Genomic DNA, 21,676 nt, shown 5'->3' on the forward strand with positions numbered 1-21,676 from the left:
CTAGAGATATCTATGATGGCCTTTGCTAAGGAAAATGTGAGATCAAAGAAGAAAACAAAGAAGGCAAGGGTAATTAGCAAAGCATTAGATATATTCAACAAAGTCTCACCCATACCACTATCTTTTCGAGGCAGTGATGTTGTGGACAACATAGAGATGGTACTGAATAAGTTTGATACTCATTTTAAGTCACTTGAGCAAGCAACCAAGGATAGGGTTGGAAAAGAATATAAGGCTGAGTGAGTCACCAAGGTATGTGCTTCCATCGTTAGTGATGCAAAGCTAGTTGATGACTATATTGAAGAGATTAAGGCTTGTATTGTTGAAGGTAAGGAAATTTACAGCCATTGTATTAGATCAACTAGACATGTAATAAATGTAGAAAAATGCATTAAGGAGGAGGAAGAAAATTTAGAAAAGTTAGCATCAATTAATGAGAAGTCAAATTCGGCAGTCACACATTTTGAAAAGGTTTTTACTAAAATAATGGGCAAAATCAATATACTACAAAGGGAAAAGGACAAAGTTGTTCAGAGATTTGCTATTTTGGGAAGTTTACTTACTCCTAAATTGGAAATTATGCAAAAGGAGTTTGAATTGCTTGAAGCTACTCAAAAGTCTTATGTACTTTTCAGATCCATAGAGTTGGATGTAGCTAAGGTTTCAGCATATGCTTTGTGTAGTGAGATCTAGGTGGTAAAGAATCTAAAGAAGACATGGGATACCGACTTTCAAGCTTTGAAGGTCAATTTTGCAGATGTCCTAAGGTTTGTGTAGTTTACTATTTACCTAGATGCAAAATTTTGACTTGTAAAACAGTTTTGTACCTCATCTTTTCCATTGATGTCAAAGGGGGGAGTGGTTCAGTGAAAAATGAATACTTATACAACATAATGTAAGGGGGAGTACAATTAGGGCAGTGGCTATCCGGCCATGAAATTCATTGATTGGATGCCATGCCTCATACCCATACCATAATGCATTTATTTGTACCTGATGTTAGTACTTAACGGTGCCTTTCTATCTTGTCTCGTCACTTTATGTTGTTCATAATAATACTTAGTGTCTTCTCCTCTTTTATCTACATTACTGTAAATAATACTCATACTAAGTATCTAAATTTCTTATAAATAATACTTGCATTAAGGAAATAATACTAGATGCCTCATACCCTTATTTGGACTTAATGTCAGTTTTATTATTATTATTTATTTCGCCCTTGTATTTTTCCAACTTTTCAATTTAAAAATAATAAATGCATCTTGATAAAATGATTTTACCATTGAAATTAAGAGAACATAATGTAGATAAAGCTTTTATTTATAACAAATTTATGTTTTATAATATATTTTAAAATAATATATAATATGTTAGTTAAATTTTAATGTAATTTTAAAATAAGTTTTAAGTTTTACTATATATTAAGTTAATTAAATTAAAAATTTATAATATATAAAAACAATATTTGTGTATAATTAAGTTTAATTTTTAAGTAAATATATAAGTTATAATTTTTTAAATATTATAATTTTTTAATATTTAATAATAATAAATTTAAGTGAAAAATGGAAATTATTAAGTAAATTATTAAAAGCAAAACAATTTTTAACAAGTGCATTGTGGATATAGTAACTTTTTAATGGTATAAAAATAAGAGTAAAAAAATAAGTTGAAAAATTTAATGCTAATACTGATTAATTCAATATAGAATCTTTAATATATAATTTGGAATAATTAATAAGTGTATTAATTAAATAATAACAAGTTTGATTTTAATAAATTAATTACAAAAATTTGAAAAAAATAAATTAATAAATATGAAAATATTGTTAATCAATTATCACATTGTTTACAACAATTTTCCTTTCTAAAATATATTGTTTAGAGATTTGTAAATATCACTTTTAACACTTAATAGATTTCGTATTTTTTATATTTTATCACTTTTAACAATTATTGATACGATTATATTAGAAAATATGTATAACAAACTGAATTATAATGATATTATTTTTTATATTTATTAATTTATTTTCTTAAAATTTCAATGATTACTTTATTAAAATCAAACTTTAATTAATACATTTATAATTTTTTTATTTATATTTTGTATTTAATACTAATATTTATTTGTTTTGTAAATCACTTCTAACACTAATTTTAAATTTATTCGTTATTGATTATTTATCTACATCATTTTAACTATCGAAATATAAAACCCTGATTTTCATTATAAAGAATACATTTATTTTTTACCAAACCCAAACTGTACAAAGTGCAGCACGACAAACACAGTACAGACATAACATAATAAATATAGGATGCATGATGGCATGGCATGCGGCATCCAGCCAATGAATTTCGTGGCTGGATAGTCACAGCTGTACAATTAGAGTATAATGTTTATAAGGCTATTGAGAGCATTTTTGTCTTGGCATTGACATTTGTCATTTCTCACGAAGTGTTGCTAACAATGCCAAAGTGGGAGATTGTTGGCAACTGATCATTGGATGAAGGCATAGATGTTGTCATTGATGGACACATAGCTTTTTGGTAAGGTTGCTTGTTTAGTCAATCAGATTTGTTGGAAGTCATTCATGAAAATACCCAAGTACAAAACAGGAAACCAATATACAGACATACAATTTGCGAGCACAAAATACTAATCAAACATGGCTACAATTTGGATATGTGTAATATAAAGTGTATACATGCTTCATGTATGGTTGCCTATGTTAATATATTGATTGGCACATGTTTTGGTTGAGCGGAGTATAACTAGCAGAGTATATCAATTATCCATGACAGTTTTGATGATCAAGCAAAACAGCCTAGCAAATTGAATTGCTTGGCATTGTAGGAATGACATCATAGATGTTAACCCTTGGATAACACAATGTTATATTGCATATTGGAGTTTGTGCTGTATGTTTTGTGAAAAAGGTTTTGTTATCCGACTGAATAAAGAATTGTGAAGGGTATAAAGAAAAAATCTATTCAAGATGCAAGCATGGACAATGATGCTATTTTTGATATTTGCTAGCCTTGGTGCTGGACTAGATCAGATGCAAGCTTCATTGTAGACTAATCAAGCATTGTGATTTCAGTTTAGGTTTCTGATATTGCAATATTTTCATTGTAATTGGACAGTGAGTCCTCTATTAAGAAAGTGTACTTTTTTTTTTTGTAAAACAACTCCTAACAAGGTTGAGATCTTGTAGTATCCCTTTTTGGATATTTGCCCAATAACCCTTGATATAAATGTGCAGTTTCCAAAAACGAATAGAAAACCAATACTTGATACAATTTCCAGAACTACAATAGATTTATAACCAGCAGATTTGAATACAAGAAAACTCAGAAAAGTTCGTTTATTTCTTCCAATATTCAGAAATACATACATAAATCAGGAATTAACACAAATAGTTGCCAAGTAATGTTACTGTATTATACAACAGCAATACAATAACGTGCAACAATCCAGAAAATCCAATCTTATAAACAGAAATAACAATCAGATTGGATATGTAGATTAATCTGTGAGAATGCTAGGTTTGCGTTCAACCTTCAAATATTTCAAGGGTTTGCGTTCTAGAAGAAATAACCAGCAACTGTTTCCAGCTCCCATATTTAATATTTGTTTAGAATATTATATTCTTCATATCCTCTCATGTGGAGCTTGTTGTACCTTTATTACTTTTCCCAATGAGATGTACGCTCATTCAAGCAATGTGGGATAAAACAACTTTTTTGTCCTTTAGTCACGTAAGTGAACATAGTACCTTTTAAATAAAGTGACAAGTTGAATGAACTTTTAAAGTCACTTAGCCAGTAAACCATATAATCGTTAGGCATTAAAATAACTGACCAAACGAACTCAGATAAACACGTGCAATAGCTTGTTGGAAAGCTCTCGACGAGACGCTTCCAACCCAACACTGAGATATCACGAATACTGAGCTTGGTTTACTTACTAAAAATAGTAAGCATTTGGACAACCTACCATAACTGCTCTGATGGGTCCGAAACTGGAAATGTGTAGGCCAAATCTTGAACTAAACCCCATAAAGAACCTTCTAGCCCCGAAATCTAGGCGAAGTGAGCCGGCAACACTGAATTATAATGTCTTAGCAAAAGGGGACATTACAAACCCTCCCTTCTTAAAGATTGCTTGCCCTCAAGCAATCTGCTCATATCTGCAGAAATCAAATGCTAGGATCCCATACTTGCCTCAAGAATGAGGTTCTACTCCTCAGTCAATATACCCCGACATGCATCTTCCCAAACTTAGAATGGTGAAACAGTACAATAGGAATCAATGTGCCAAATAACTAAATGCCAGGATTCGAAGTCTCACCATAAATGGACACTAACTACCATGTGTTGCTGCCTTGTGTGCCAATACCCTCAGTCAGGATGAAAGCCTCCCTCCACAAGTGACCCTGTGAATCTCTACGGTCAAGTGAAGATTAGAACTCAACAATATACCAATATCCACCTCGAGATGATAGCAACCCAATTCTCCAACAAGATCCCTGATAAAAAGCAATACATAGGGATGCTCCACCTGGATCCCAAGTGAGAACTCGTGCATTGTTTGAGATACCATTGATCAACTCTTGTAGTATCTGTACCACTATATCACTGTACCACTCCGACAATATCTGTACCAATGACAATGGCAGATCCAGCCAATCTGACTCCACCACTATATCACCCTGGTGGAAATGGAGTAATCTTAATCTTTGAAACTCTGATGTGTCAGAAGGTTGAAACACACAGATCATAGTCACAGGATAATCCACTAGATGTAAGATACTATTAACATCTGGATCCTCGATCAACCAATACATCATGTCAAACCTGTTGCCACTTGGATCCCAAAACAATCGAACCCCACATTCATTCGCCATATAGAGTTAAAAATACCTAGTAGCGTCTATAACACAACATCTTTCTACAGCTTCCGCTAAACTCCCATGGATGTGATAACTAACTAAATCATCATGCCAACTAACACCATAGTCATCCTGTAACCATGTTCCCATAAGAGAACTTTGTGACATAAAAGTAGCAAACCATGTTGGATACATATCAGCATGATGTATAACTGACAACATTCCTTGCAAGTAATCCCCCACAAACAGCTAAGTTGGATGCTTGCATCCGGTAATCCCACCTTCTGAAGGTGGTGAATACCCATCCCACAAAGGATGATATAATTCTGGAACCAACCCACACCGATGCATCATCAAGTCCTCCGTGCGTGGGTCAAAAGAAAAATGATGAGCACTCCTCACTGTGTATTCGCGGTAAAATGCTTCAATCTCTGTCAATGGCTCATCACTAAAAACACTTGAATGAAGTAGTTGATCCCTTTGACTCTAAAAATCAACAAGCCGACATCCAAAATCAGTTGCATGGAATGAAGTGACAGATTTGCTTCCAAGAGATGGAAATAAATCAACATGAGAGCTATACTCCAAACTGGGTGACACTCTGCAAATGCCCTTTGTGGATGATGGAGTAGTGTCGTGTACTACCACACAACTCTCAGGAGAATCCACCATTGTGACACAAGAGCTACCTGTAAATTGTCCTGTATCAACTGTCAAGGCACTAACCTCAGGAGAACTCGATACAACGAGTGGTTCTCTACTATTCTCCACCAAAGTACTCGTCCCAGCTGAAAATTCTGTGATAGATGTAACCCCATCCTTCCTACAACTTGTGCATATAAGATCCTCATCAACTGCCTTTGTATGTAATTGTACTATATCTGCAGTTGGTGGAGACTGTGCCAAACTCAACTCCTTTGTAAGCTTCTCAATTTGTAATTGTGACTCTTGAAGGGCCAATTGGGCACTTTACAATGAGTCCAATGTCACATCAAGCTCATGAGTGAGCTTACCAATCTTCTCCTCATTTCCCTGCAATGCAACATAACAAATGCGATTCCATTTGAGAAGAAAATCTCTATCTGCAAGCAGCTGTAGGTAATTTTGTTTCATCATTCCAATCGCTTCTCGGAGTGCATGTATCTCTGCAAGGGAAAACACACTATCACCATGCTCATCTGCCAAAGGAGTACTCCAACCATAGGTGGCCAACATTTGACGAGCAACATCAAAATGCTTAATAGTTGTGGCAACTATCCTGTCATTAACCTTCAATTGGCTTGTTAAATGATGACCCCTTGTGACGAAACATTTCCACACAAATCTTCCCATTTGTCATCCGCACTGTGATATGAGGCTGAATCAAAGTCACTCACCATATGATAAGGAACATGTATGCTATCATCTAGGCACACCTCAATATCTAGGGTTCTGTTGCTATGCACCTTATAGGATGGCTCAATTGGCGAGGTAGAAGCTGCCAATATAACTGTATCTTCACGCACTTCCACTTCCAAGGTGACTGCGTGTCCATCCACATCATGGTCTTGGGATTCATTGTCATCAAATGAATTTTCTGATTTGTTTTCCAAGATTTGATTTTTGCTCTCCATAAGGTCAGCTGTATGATGGTCACTAACTGCTGGGAATTCATCATAGAAGCTTCTAGATACTATAGAGACCTCTTGTTCCTCTTTCTCTTCATTCTGTGATGTAGTCCTCTTAATCATGGAAACCATACCTCGTGCTACTTTATCTAGTTTTGCAGGGTTTGAAATCAATTCATTCATCCTTTTCTGATTTTCATCCAACTTTTTCAAACTTTGTTTAAGCTTCTCCATACTCTCGTCCCACTGCTTCTGGTTACTTGTAGTAAACATGATTAACTAACTGATTCAAATGCTGCAATGATCTCTGACTGTTCTGAGTTTTAAATTCTAACACTGCTGTATGAAGAAGGCGGCTTAAAAATGATCTTGGCCTCTTTCACGTGTTCGCATCTGATATCATAGATTTCATTGCTGGTGTGAAACGATTTGATGGACGTGGCCAAGGTATCGTGAGCTCATGCCGCTGTGTTATAACCACACTCGGTCCTACCTTCTCCTGGATGAGTTTGTAAACTCTCTGTAATAATCTGAACTTGAATTTTATGATCAAAATGCTGACTGTATAGCTGAGATGGATTTTTTTTGTCAAACAGTTCTCAGACAACCTGACTATGATCTATTACCACTATATGTAAATTCTCCCAGTTCTGAACAATAATTCCAACCCGTACTTCAAGGTATATTGTCAAATAGTTGATATGAAATCACAGTTCCTCAACATTATACATCTTATACTCTTCAAATTACTGTATTACTGTGTTCTGATGACAGCAATTGTGTACATACAAAATTTAAGATTGATATAGAGCCAACATACAGTTCTGCTTCTGGAGTTTAAAACAACAGCAAACTGGTCCAATGCCAAACTTTCTCTCATACCACTGTACTGTTCTGCACTTAATTTTTTCTTGAAATGCTGAATGTTGAATGTTTAATTAGTTGGCATTAATTCAAACAATTGATAAGTAACTTGGAAAAAGTTCTGATTCTATTGATATAATCTCACTGAACTTTCTTAATACAACTGCTGATTAGGAAATGGAGGAATTTAGCCAAACAGTTCAGTTGCGAGTTTAAAAGACATTTCAAAGTATATCCTTGAGTTCCAAATTTAACAATTGGAAGAATGCTGGCAATTTGTCAACATATGGTGCAAGCTCAGGAATGCCCTTTTTAAATAGTTCTGTTCTTCTAAATATGCATTTCAATAGTAAGAGAAACTAATTGCTAGTTTTCCAACTGTATTCAGCTAAGTCAGCAAATATAATCAGAGATTTACAAAGGCCGAACCTGGAACTGTATATGCAATATTTGACATTGTCTCACACGTTCTCAGCCAGTATCTTGCTTTCACAAACTTTGAACCCGATATGGGACTGCCTTCTATAGTGCTCAGTCTAACAACTTAGAATCTCTGCTACGCGGATATTAGCCAAAATATTCACACCCTCTGTCCACTTGGTAACCCGTATACCACTATAATAATCTGAATGTGAATTTAGATTCAATTGTTATATCCAGGTGTATTTTTTCTGTTGAAGGAATTTCGTCAAACAATTCATAAACAATCTGAAAGTACTTCTGTTACAGCATTAAAGGAATCCTCCAACTCAAACACAAGTTCAAGCTTTATATTTGATGTATGTATTGAATCTTCAGACCTTCTAACAATGAATATAGATTCAGCAATAAAATACCATTGCTCAGAGCTTTCAGAACCGATGACTAAATCATATTAATAACTCACGGAAATATAACAGTAATATCCATACTGAAAGTGGGCACTATTTCATTCATTACGTTACAATGTATTATCAGTCGACCTTGTATTAAGGAATGTAATGCCAGCACAGAGTTTTCGAGTTATGTAAGGTAATAAGATAACAGACCCGGGATGATGGAGAAACCCATTCAGAATTTGTGATGCCCAGAAAAACACTCTCCCAGCTCGTACCTTACTCGCATCCGGCCATTACTGAAAATGGTGTCAATGCTGCATACAACCCAACTTCGTCTGCACTTCCCTAACGTCCTGCTGTGGACCCTTGCCTTGCTGCGGATATAATGAAGGGTGGGTGTACCCAGCACTTAATTCCCGACTAGAAAACAATGGCTGAGTCTATGCATTACCCAGCATTCATAAAGAAAACCCTTCACGACCCATACCTTCTGCCTCCTCAGATGCCTGCTATGCAGGAGAGAGTTCTTATGTAGATTTAAAATCGTATGACCTGCTGTATCCAACTCGAAACTGCACCTGTAGATATGTCTCTAGTTGTTCACGTATTAACCTCTCTTTAGAATACTAATCCCGTATGGAGGTTTTGCATTGCCATAACCCACTTCAAACGGCTCACGACTACACCTTCATGTGATGTAACAAACTGATTTATGAGCAAGAATATCCACTGTACCTCTACCTTTCTTCTACTGCCCAAACTGACTGTTGAATGAAACCTGTGTATGTCATTTCCCTGTATGAATCTGTAGCTACCTTCTCTATTCGTGCACTGAATAACTTCCAGCAAACCAATGAAGAGTTGGGGTGACATCCAAGCTGTTCTCAAAATAACTGGAGGGTTTTCGTCCTCATAGTTTGAAAACCAATGACATTTAAGCAACCAGAACTTAGAATATCTTAGTTCATAAATTCTCTTGTGTTTGTTGCGTGATTCCACAGGATGGCAGGATTCTTGGCTCTAATACCATTGTAGTATCCCTTTTCGGATATTTTCCCAATAACCCTTGATATAAATGTGCAGTTTCCAAAAACGAACAAAAAACCAATACTTGATAAAATTTCCAGAACTTTAATAGATTTATAACCAGCAGATTTGAATACAAGAAAACTCAGAAAAGTTCGTTTATTTTTCTCCAATATTTAGAAATACATACATAAATCAGGAATTAACACAAATAGTTGCCAAGTAATGTTACTGTATTATACAACAGCAATACAATAACGTGCAACAATCCAAAAAATCCAATCTTATACACAGAAATAACAATCAGATTGGAAATGTAGATTAACCTATGAGAAGGCTAGGTTTGCGTCTAACCTTTAAATACTTCTTCAATGGTTTGCATCTTAGAAGAAATAACCAGCAACTGTTTCTAGCTTCCAGATTTAATATTTGTTTAGAATATTATATTCTTCATATCCTCTCATGTGGAGCTTGTTGTACCTTTATTACTTTTTCCAATGAGACGCACGCTCATTCAAGCAATGTGGGATAAAGCAACTTTTTTGTCCTTTGGTCACTTAAGTGAATATAGTACCTTTTAAATAAAGTGACAAGTTAAATGAACTTTTAAAGTCACTTAGCTAGTAAATCATATAATCGTTAGGCATTAAAATAACTGACCAAACGGATTCAGATAAGCACGTGCAATAGCTCGTTGGAAAGCTCTCGGCGAGATGCTTCCAACCCAACACTAAGATAGCACGAATACTGAGCTCGGTTTACTCACTAAAAATAGTAAGCATTTGGACAACTTGCCATAATTGCTTTGATGGGTCCGAAACTAGAAATGTCTAGGCCAAATCTCAAACTAAACCCCCATAAAGAACCTTCTTGCCCCGAAACCTAGGCGAAGTGAGCCGACAACATTGAATTATAATGTCCCAGAAAAAGGGGACATTACAGATCTCTAACAAGGGCTAGTCCTCTAACAAGGACCCATGCACTAAATGTTATGTAATGGCTCTTGACAAGGCCAGACCTCTTTAAAGAGAACTTTCAGATTTGTGCATAGTTGTGGGTACCATCCCCACTAGGACCTTCCCTTGTTTAGGGTTTCCTCAAAAACAAATTATGGTTTTATGAGTTCTTCATTGTTCTATGCTTTACTTGCCTATATTGTTATATGTGGATGCTTATGGTTAAGTTGCAAAGTTATTAATTGGTTTGAAAGTGCTACAATACTGATTCGCCACCTTTCTTAGTGTTGCTTGATCCTAACATACAGATTGAGGTTCATTAGGTCTTCTTAGAAAAGGAATTTGTCAGAACAATGTAGACTGGTGAAAAAGGAAAAGAATGATGAGATTGTGTTTGAGGTTGATAGAGAGATTTCTATGTGCTTGCAGGGGTATGATCGACCACAATGATTTTTTGTGGCATAGGGATTTGAAGCGTCACTCTTTTAGGGATTTCTCTATTGCAGTGTTGCGGCTCAACTCCTTGTTGAAAAATCAGAGTCAGGTGTTCAATAGCGCCTTTAGGACTTATATTGGTATCTACGATGGCCACAAAGGTCCTGAAGCTTCCAGATTTATCAATAGCTATTTGTTTCCTATTGTTGAAAATATTCATGGTGTGTCTTGAGAGCAACAAGTCGGTCTTGATTTACAACCATATTTCTGCATATAATTTATACTGTTGTAGCAGAATATGGCTTTCATATTGGTGGTTCAAGTTTGTATCTTGTGGTAAATAAGAAATAATAGTTAAGGGAGGATAATTTTTTGAAATTGTAGGTGTCTCTCGAGAAAATAATGGATATGGATTGGCACCAACATTGAGATAAGTATTATATGATTATACTTTTTGGTATAGATCATGAATTTTTGTCATATAACTGAGTATAGTGTATTCTTTTAGCATTGATCTCTATGTTCTCTTCATTATCTATTGATTTTATGTTGCAGGACAAATCAAGATGCAATGCGATGATAAGAGATTATGTAGACTATAGAAATGAACTTGGGAACATTGCTTGCAATCATGTGACTAAATTGATGATACATATCTTCATTAAAGAAGAAATGATATTCAGAGCGAGTTTATTTAGCTTCAGAGGGAGATTGTGTGGTAGAAGAAGAACCCAAAAGATCTTTCTTAATTAATCATTGAAGTTAGTTAATTTATTCTGATATTCAAACTGTGAGGTTGTTTCCCCTTTTGAAAGGAAGCCTTGGTTGAGAGGGAATCTTAGCATTCAGAAGATCTTTATGTGCTCTAATGAATTCTCCACGAGAGAAGTTTGACGTGAAATCCCTTGTTCCACCTTTTGCGAGTAGGTACAATGGATCCACCCTCTCCGAGTAGGCATGGTGGAAATGCATCCTCCTTTGGGAGAAGTCTGAGGTAAAATCCCTTGATTCACCCTTTGCGGATGGGCATGGTTAAAATACTTGCACACAATACAACAAGTAAGATAATTCAAGCTGGTCCAGTAATTTGGCCCTTGTAGGCAAATTATGCCCTCCCCCTCCCCCTCTTCTCTGGGAGAAGTCTACGGTGAAAGCTCTTGTTCCATCTTCTACGAGTAGGCATGGTGGAAGTCGTGTGTGACTTCATGACTTCAATTTTACACTTTAATGAAGTAACTATGATGAATAATGTTATGCTGCGATAACAATGTTTTAATGAGAATCTATGTGATGAGAATTTATTATTGACATCTTTGGTTGTAATTGTGCGCCTGCCATACTAAAGATCTCTCTCTTGCTAAGAGGGAATGTTGAAGATTGTAGCTGGGATAGAGATCTTTATCTCTAATTTTGCTATATGTTGAAATTGGGACAATACTTCTGTATTGCGTCATCAGCTAGAGAAGATATTTATGATGATATTCCTATCATATTCTTTCCTAAAATCAATTATATACAATGTGGCATTTAACATGTGCTAGGTGTCACCCTCTAAATATTTGACATCTTATTTTATGAAGAGACCTACAACATGCAAAGAGTCATGCTTTTGGAAATATGAAGAGACTTGATTTTGGAAATTGAAGAGACCTTTGGTTGTGATATGAAGAGTCTCTTAATTCAATATTTATATGTTGTTTTGTGTGATAATTATGATATTCATTTAAGAGCATTGTACTTGAACATTTAATAAAAGAGATTTTTTTGGCGTGGCTGGGTTTTTTCCTTTAAGTTGGAAGGGTTTTCCCAAGATAATTTTGTTGTGTCATATGTGCCTATTTTTTGTTCTTCATTTGTTTATTGTTGTTTATCTTTATTTTTCGGCAAAACATAAACCATAAAAACATAAGAGAAAATCTGAAAATGAAAGGCACTTACTGCTGATGTAAATAATGGAAAATTTAGTATGTTTCTGACATGTATATTTCAAATATGCTTGAAATTTATATTATCTTGTATACGATCTCTAGTGTTTTGGCAACTTTACTTTTTGTTGCAAAGCTGATCCTTTGAAGGAAAGAATTTTGTTTATGTGTGTTAGGCATGTTAATAAACCCTCTAAGATGAAGTCTACTTGACATTTGATATCTTTTTAAATTTATATGATTGGGTAGAATTCTAGCACAAATGGTAGCATTTACATGCACATGTATAGTAAAGACAAAACTCCATTTGGTAGATGATATGAAATCATCATAGTATGAGTATTGCATCGTCTTTAAATATAGAGAACTTCAAATCATATATAAAATCATTTGATGGTAGGAATCACAAAAACATAAAAATAAGGAGATTGCCTTAGTACTATTTTGTTCTTGGCCTAAAGGATGTTAGCACCTTGGTTGCACTCCTCATATTTAGATAACATAAAAATTTGGGGTACTTTTGGTCAGGGATAACTTTAAGAAACCCCCTTTGGAAAAATGTATAAAATTGTGGTGAATCCAACATTATTTTAGGGGCAAAACATTAACTTGTATTGGCGGTTTTTTTTTTCGAAGTAGGACAAAAATTAATTTTATTGGCAAGTTTTTTCCTGTCGTATGAAAATTTTGTAAAACCTTGGTAAATCTTTAATTATTTAAGAAAGTCGCGACCAAAAGTACAAATACCTAGAAACCATAATTTTATATCATAAACAATACAATAACCCTGTTTAATAACCGTTAGATGATCCTAAATTAACAATATAAATCCTATTTCGGGCTAAAATGTTAAAGAACAAGTTTCAGAGAAAGCTTCCGGAATAATGACACTTGTCCACAATAAAATCTCTTTTGGGCCAAAGATTAGAAGGATAGAAAGTTCCTTAGAAAGTCTTTGGAATAGAGACACTTGTCAAGTCTTATGTACTTTACATATAACCTGACTTAATATTTTACCATACATTGGCGAATGTGACCATTGAATAAGACATGCCATGGAAATTGTAGGCGAAAATATTTAATTTACAGTGTGGAAAGATTAGATTACATTGGCGAAGTCATCACCAAAATAAAAATAATTATGTATTGTTATTGGCGATTGGCCTAAGCATGGGACCCAATTTTCATAAAGTGTGGGCGACATGGCCACCCTAAAAGTGCAAATTTTTTCGCCAAATTCATTTGTGATGACCTTGCCTATGTATCCTCTCATGGGAAACTAGAGGCTTTGAAGTTTGCACTCAAATGTTAAGAGGGCGTCCATTCTCTCCTCCTGTATGAGATAACTTGATCTCTCTTAAAACCTTGACCATTAATTAATTAAATCTCTAAACTTAGTCCCATTACAATAAAAATATAACTGTTGCCATCAAGTGTTAGTTTCATATCCAACATTACCAATCATTAGTGTACAACTTACACATACGTAGAGGTCATGTCACAAATCGAACATAGTAGACTGTCTTGAACATATGTCACATATAGCCACAAGACTAGCTTATACACATCATATATTCGCAAGTTGACTTGCTGAAGCATGCATCACATACACAGTGTATAGCACCAACATACATAACAATTTATGGTGACGGGCTCATACAAGCACCTCAAACACAACAGTGACTAGCTCATATATGCATCACAATGATGATAGTGACTCACTCATGGCATCACAAAGATAATATTGAGTGGCTCATACAAGCATAAAAAAGACAACATTGACCAGCTCATTGATAATGGCTAACTATCTTCCATCCATAGTGCATCCCAAACAGAAAAGAAATGTCAGTGCTGCTAGACTTTGATCATTGATGTTAAGATGACTCTGAAGTGAAAGTGCAATACTGGCTTGATTATGTCTACAGAAGATAAAATAGTTTGTTGATTTCTGGAAATGAATGATTTTATAGGATGTCTGTAATCCTTAATATTTGTTAAAGACTTATTTACCAATCCATACAGCATTCAAGGACAGGAATTGCAGGAGTTTTAAGAATGGAAAATAATAAGACAAATCTACTCAGAAATGTTTATACTGGAATCTCCTAAAATGTGTCTCTGCTTTCTATGAATTTATTTGCTGTCAAAGTATGATGTGTGCACTTCAGCAAGCATGGTAAAGGATGGAATGACACTGAACTCGATTATAATATAGGTACATACGGTATCACTTCAATGATTGATGCATTTGATGTATCTCTTCACGGTATCTCTTCTAATTATGATTTGGCTTATTAGAAAATGTGCATAGGTTGAAGTCTTTATGCAAATTACCTGGTACGATGATTCAGAAAAGAATTTCTTATTGTTCGGAGATGTACAATTATATTTCGGCACTCTTATTGTAACCAATGGCCCAAAATTATACCTGTGTGAATTAATATGGTTATCATTTTTAACAAAGACAAAAATAGAGTCGGAATGGAGTCTGCCACGTGAAGTGCCAACTCAGCAGTCAAATCAGTTTGAACACAATTTCGTGTTTTGAGGTTGTCAGTTTGTCAAGCTAATTATAATAATGGATGTTTAGTGCATATGTTTCATCCAGAATTTGTTCTGTTCGACAAGAATAAGTTGAAAGGGAGAAGCGGTAGTTGAAGTACGTGGATTTGGAGCTACGTACACATGGACAAAAGCAGTTAGAGGCAACTGTGATTTCAGGTTAAACCAACTAACTTACACTAACTGCTGATAGCCATGAGTTATTTATAATTTTTCCTTTGTATAAGGATGAAAACATTGCCAGGAAGTTACTTCTGCATTTGATGTATGTAAAATCTTTAGGACTTTAATCAATTGCAAAGGGGATATTGTTGTTGGAAGAGGTTTCATAGTTTGATAAGAAAGGAACTTCTAGGATTGCTCATAGGAGACAATACAAGAAAATTCTGGAGGTACTCAAATTGATTCCTCAAGACTTGAACAGGTATATCATTTATAGTAACACTTATTCAGGCTCCTACCAAACATCAGAAATCAATTTGGATTCCATGATATTTTCTACATATTCACATATTGCTGTTTGTGGACTGTTATGCAAATCACTGAGATGAAAACTATACTTGCAGTTTGAGAATTGATTAATTCATCAGAACATAGATTGCAGAGATATTTGAAAAGTCTGAAATCTACATATACTCTAGAACTTTGAACATGTGTAACTGCAGTTTTCAGAAAACATATTGAGTTGGAAGTTCAAGTTTGCAAACCATAAATAATATTTCACTTAATCTCAAGATAGTGGTTGAGGCCCAGTACACTTTTGTTAGCCATAATGGTTGCACAAATATCTCATGCCACTACTAGCTATAATCTTTTGAGATGATTATGACCCAATATACTAAGTTCCATGTATAAAGAAAGAGGGTCATTGACAAAGTGTTTATAAATCCATCACTAATGAGGTTCAAGGTCCCATATCTCCATTATTTTAAAACATATGGTATACTAAACAAAGAGCATAAGTGCTAAAATACACGCGTCAAAGATGGAGGCAAGGTTGTCAAGTTTATAGCTTTGTTTACATCTTGATAGGGTGTACAGGTTTACAAGTTCACTTGATAGCTTATCCAAATTTTGTGAGTTTAAAGTTCAAGAATTGGTTTAAACTCCTCCAAAGCTAATAATGAAGAACTCAAAATAAAAAATGAGCGGTTATCTTGAATTACAACCATAGTGTGATATGAGCAAAATACTACATTTATTACTTAGTAAATCTTTAATCACAATGATCAACATTGGCATATTTTAGTATCGTCTTTTTGTGATAAGTTGACTCAGATGCAATTGTGACCATATCCCAATGTAAGTATTACAAAGATTGTTCTTACAACCAGAATCATCAAGTAGTAGCTCACTAATGCCATTTTAAAATAATCATAATCTACCTATCTTTAATAGATTTTATCACATTCTTCTATAGATTTTATCATAATCTAGGCATATCATCAGATGTCATAGACTCACCCCCCATAGCATTATCTTAGCCGAGTTTGGTGCTCACCCCTTTAAACTTGTGGCCATATTTGATTTGATTTGGTTTCTTCATCGCTTTCGTGGTTTTGCGGATTCGACTGTTGATCGACATAGATATTCTTACCTAGCCTATTGTTCCTCTGTTACAGTTATGAGATCCAATGCTAGCACTAGATCTCGTTGTTGGTACGCCTAGGCCACCTTTCTTTTGAGTTCGATAGGTATTGAGATTGATCGCCTTCCTCCTTATCAATGCTCGCTAGATGCTTCGGCTCACCTCCTTCCCTCACATCAGGAGTTGACTGAGCATGTCAGACTACATATTTACAAACTAGTACATCACCACTAATTGGCATAATCCTCTCGGAGGATTACATCTGAGGATGGCCTTCTATGCTAAGCATTTTCTTGAGATCCATGAAGGGGTTATTATTCGCCCTGACTATTTATCTCAGCGTTGGAGTCACACCCTGCATTTCTCTCTAGGCTCCTTTAGAGTTGGCTCCCACCATCTTCGGGTCCAAACTGACCACCATATGGATAGAGATGACCGGATCTGCCAGCTGTGTACTTTGGCGGAGGTTGAGACTGAGACTCACTTTATTTTCCGTTGACCCATCTACGATGAGATCAAAAGGAGATTCCATTGCCTATTCAGAGATTGCTTCTCTCTCTCTCTCTTAACATTCTTCAGTTACATTGACCAGCAATGCCTTGCACTTTACCTCCGGGAGGCCACCCAGTTCTGTGGTCATAGCTTGCGGTTTCTACTAACTTAGTGTCATACCTCCGATCAGCTCATCACCGCCTTTTTCTCTCCCCTATCTCCACCATGGGGCATGAAAAGGTCATCCTGTATCACTCATTCCAGATCGGTGAGACATTGCACTAGTCTTTCCAAGCAGCGACACTCTTCTAGCGGTTCTCAGTGACGATCCAAAACTATTGATCGTCCGCAGTTATACCCTTTCGTGATTGATTTCTTTTTGCCAAGGAAGGACCCCTAGTTCTTGCCTTGGCTTTCTTGCTCTTTCCTATTGTATTGTTTCTTCTTGGACACCGTTTGGTGCTCCTACTCTTTTCGGCTCTCTTGTTTGTATGCTTAGTCCCATAGATCCATTGTGGTTTTTTGTTGGACATTAATATTATTATCTTATCTTATCTTATCTATGTAATTTGAGCTTTTGATCAAGCTTTGCTGAATGCATAATTAAAGAATGAAATACAATGATTATCTCAATATTGTCTCCATGAAACTTTTTCATTTAATTCAGACATCTCTTGAAGTATAACTCATGATATCATTTTACTATGACTAAACTTTCTTAAAATGATTATCACTGAGCTGTGGGAATGTATAGTTGTGTTTTGGTGATGGGAGAGTGAAAACCTTTGTTATGTTTTACACATTCTTAATCGTGCTATAAATTCGATTTCTATCTCAAAGCTGAATTATTTAAAGATGCAAGCAACAGTTGATAAGTTTGGTTGTAGGTTGGCAGAAGAGAATTTGGAAGTTGCAAAAGGATCCCATATAGAGATTTTGTATAGGTTGAATGTCATCATTAATTGCAGCTTTGCCAATCTAGTTGATTTCAGAAATACATTTATATTGTGTTTGTGCCACATTGGAGAAAAATGGTTTTGGATAGGTGGGCTTTACAATCCTACTTTTAAATGCCTGGGAATATTGCAAACATCCAGACAATGTATAATCCCAGATGCCTTGAATAATTTTTATCTGTTCGTTGAATACCTGCTTGCATAAGTAAATGCATAAGTAAACACAGTTCTTGGCTATGGGTAGGTGGACTTTGCAATCTTGTTTCTAAATGTGTATTAGCACTGTAGATGTTCATGCAACACAAAGTCCGGTGTGCATTGAATAATTGGGACCTCTATTGAATTTTGTTCTTGCAAAAGAATTCAGTTCTTGTCAAAAGAGGACTTCATTATTTTTCATCTGAATATTCATCTAGCAACAATGTGTAGTTTAAGATGTGATTTATTAGTATCTTTCTGATGAATATTTGCCCTTTTAAGTAAATTCAATTACTTATGTGTGAATGGCCTTTCCAAAAGAGACGGTGTGGGATATATCATATAATCTATTTTTTGTTTAGAGAATAATAGCTGGAAAAATGTATTAAGGCTTTTGTCCTCCTGTCTTGTGTTGAATTCTTTTATGGGAATTTTTAACAATCCACAACGTTTACAACTTGCACAAAGAACTCCATTCATCACCATACCACTTAGTTTGCAATATGAACAAAGTAGGCTGTTTCACCTCAAACTCATTGAAAATAGTTTCAAAATCCAAGTTGCGCTCCTCGCCTGCTAACTCTTTTAGAAAAATGGATTTTTGATTGATATTATTTTAGTTCTCTCTTAGTAGTCACGGAGTAAGTACAATAGAGATTATTTTAGTTCTCTCTTCTTTTAGTTTGATTAACAATGCTATTGTACTGATCAGGGACTCCTATATGACATGTCCCCTCTTTAGTCTAACTAGCAAAGTTATGTCAGTTAGCCTATCATGGGGGTCTCATAGGCTAGTAGTTGTGGATAGAGACTCATACAGGATATTCAATGACCGGGCTTGACTTTACAGGTAGTTGGGTGCAGTTCCTTGATTTTAGGGGTTATCCCTACATTTTAGGAGGATGTCGCAGTATCCAGATGTGAGGTTCCATGGGACCATTCGATGGTTTCAGTTTCAGGATGACAGGGTGCGTTCCCTAGTTTCTAGGAGCATCCCTAGATTATAGGGAAGGGACTGCTAATTGATCCATCTCGTCCGATATCAATCATAGATAGGTGACATGGTCAGTTTTACGTTTATTTGGTTGCTTTGGGCTTTCAAAGAAAAAATGGGGAATACTTTAATATATTTAAATATTCCCTAAGTTAGCATTTAAATAATTTATAATAAGGCTATTTACATAGCCATTTCGGAGTAATAAGGGGAATATGGCTTCGTTTAGTCAGATGTGCCCTTGTGTTATAGCTTGTTGGAAAGGTCTTGAATTATTATAAACTAATTTCATTATCCGGAGACCTTTTGGTGCTTTGAGTTATAATATTTTAATAAAGTAATATTTTTCCTATAGCCAGGATGCCTCTATTTGGGAAAATGTTATTTTATTATAAAATGCAAAGTGTAATTCTCATTTAGGGTTTGATTTGCACTTGGGAGGAGTTATAAGGAGATGGAGACCTAATTGTGGAGTATCTTTTGACATTTGAAACTCGTGAAATTGGGAATTGCTCTAGTGGAGCGATTCAGAGGCTTGGGACAAAAACCTTCAGTCTGGAGTGTTGGGATGCAAACCTTAACAAGGATTTGGTGATTCAGTATTGGAGTTGGAAGGTACTATTCTCTGTGGTAAGGATTGACATTCTTCATAGCACCATTTATCAAAAGGAAACATCAAATTCAGCTAGGCGGCCAGCCTATTACAACTTGGGCGTTTCTTCCAGAGGCAACTTGGGCTTGTATTGTGGGCGTCATTCCTTATTAGCAGCCACATTTTGCAGTTTGGAGATCATTCAGGGATTTGTGGCAGCGAGCTCTCCATCTTTTGTGATTGTGAAACCCTCTACAGTTGGCATCAGGTTCATTGTAGACAGCAACAAATCCATTTGATATATTTATTTCTTTGATTGCAAAGATCTGAATAGTATGCCTAGTACGATTTGAATCATTTCCAGATTGTTAAGTGTTTTCAATAAATGAATGCTACTCATCATTCTTAATTCGAAGTTATTTATTATTTGTTACTTGCATATATCTTCAAAAACACATAAAAACCTGAAAACGAGAAAAAACTAAAAAAAATCAGAACTCTATAAAGTCTATTAAGAGGTACAAAATTCTGGTCAAGGCTAGAATTTTGAAATAAACATCAATTTGCAAGGTCACTGGGATTGGGAATCTTTCACTATAGCATTGCATTGTTTCCAAAATAACATATTAATACAAATGCTGCATGATATATTATATCCATCACACTGTAGATATTTGTCTACGATTTGGCATCTATGTTTGACATGCAAAAGTAACAATATGATAGATCTAAAAATCATTTTGTACTTATATTTTTGGTATACTAAACCCCCCTCTCTTGAATATTAAATCTGCATATATTTTCCCACTCTTTCATCAGCTTGCTGAATGCGTAAGAAAAATTGTTGTGTTATTTTGCAGTTAGCTAACTAGTTTTCTTCTTGTAGCGCCTCCTTGCCCAACATTTTGAGCTCGATCGGCGTCTTATTGATTTCTTGTCAAACAGATCTTCACATGCAAATATCAAAGCAACAAAACCTTCCTGAGGCATGTTGCAAAAATCAATTGGTTGTCTTTGTGTTTTGACTGTGAACGTGATTGTGATTGAAGCTGTTTGCAAAATTGATTTCATCACCTACTCAGTCATACTACTTGTAAGATTCAATGTCTTCTGGATAAAATTATGTAAGATGCATACTACTTGTAACATGTGAGTGCACCTCGTGCAATGTTTGGAAGGAAGAGAATTTTGTTAGCAAGTATCATACAGCCAGTGAATCTCCCCATCTTGAAAAGTTATAAACATAAATAATGCTGGAGAAACAGAAATTGACTATAAAAACTTGTAAATTATGGTGATATAAATGATAATAATGTCATGGTCATTAGATATGGAAGTGTGGCTAATGTTTTTTGGAAAATTTTCTGTTTGTTATTAATTTAATTTCTGAAAAGTTGGTGACGGTAGATAACTAAGAGAAAAATATTGCATAAATATCAAAATGGTGTCATTATTAGCCGATAGGTTATTATACAAATTACAAGGAACTTCAACTGGAGAATGTAATTTCTCATACCGTAAAGCATACTGCGGGCCAACAAATGTGCTGGAAAGATTTAAACTGGTTTTGTCCTAAGCTTTACGGTGACAACAACATGGGGAGTCGGTTTGGTTTGGGACAAACCTGGCAGATTGCGGAAGCCAAATTTGATATTATGATATGATATGATATGATAGATTTTAATGACGTCCACGAGACTAAAGTAGTCTATGGGACCCATGCAATCGCCCTCCTGAGTCAGGAGCCAAACTAGTCAGTTGCAAA

General features: G+C 35.2%; 1 protein-coding gene across 17 annotated transcripts in view; it reads left to right on the forward strand.

Moving 5' to 3' along the window:
- LOC149551807 (Thioredoxin superfamily protein) overlaps positions 1-21,247 on the forward strand; it is a 132,764-nt gene extending 111,517 nt beyond the window's left edge. For 4 of the 17 annotated variants that reach the window (XM_089787296.1, XM_089787295.1, XM_089787294.1 and 1 more), the window contains one exon: positions 11,160-11,914. In XM_089787296.1, the coding sequence (XP_089643422.1) occupies positions 11,160-11,357 (198 nt within the window). In that variant the 3' untranslated portion in view covers positions 11,358-11,914. Of the gene's footprint in view, positions 1-7,543; positions 8,110-10,988; positions 11,049-11,159; positions 11,915-15,137; positions 15,557-18,058 lie in introns of those variants that run through there. The other 13 variants (XM_089787309.1, XM_089787306.1, XM_089787305.1 and 10 more) reach the window with 6 other exon arrangements.
- Positions 21,248-21,676: the final 429 nt, after the last annotated feature.

Source organism: Cupressus sempervirens, chromosome 6, assembly GCF_028749045.1.
Source record: "Cupressus sempervirens isolate cs-2001-9-10 chromosome 6, ASM2874904v1, whole genome shotgun sequence".
Classification (NCBI taxonomy): Eukaryota; Viridiplantae; Streptophyta; class Pinopsida; order Cupressales; family Cupressaceae; genus Cupressus; species Cupressus sempervirens.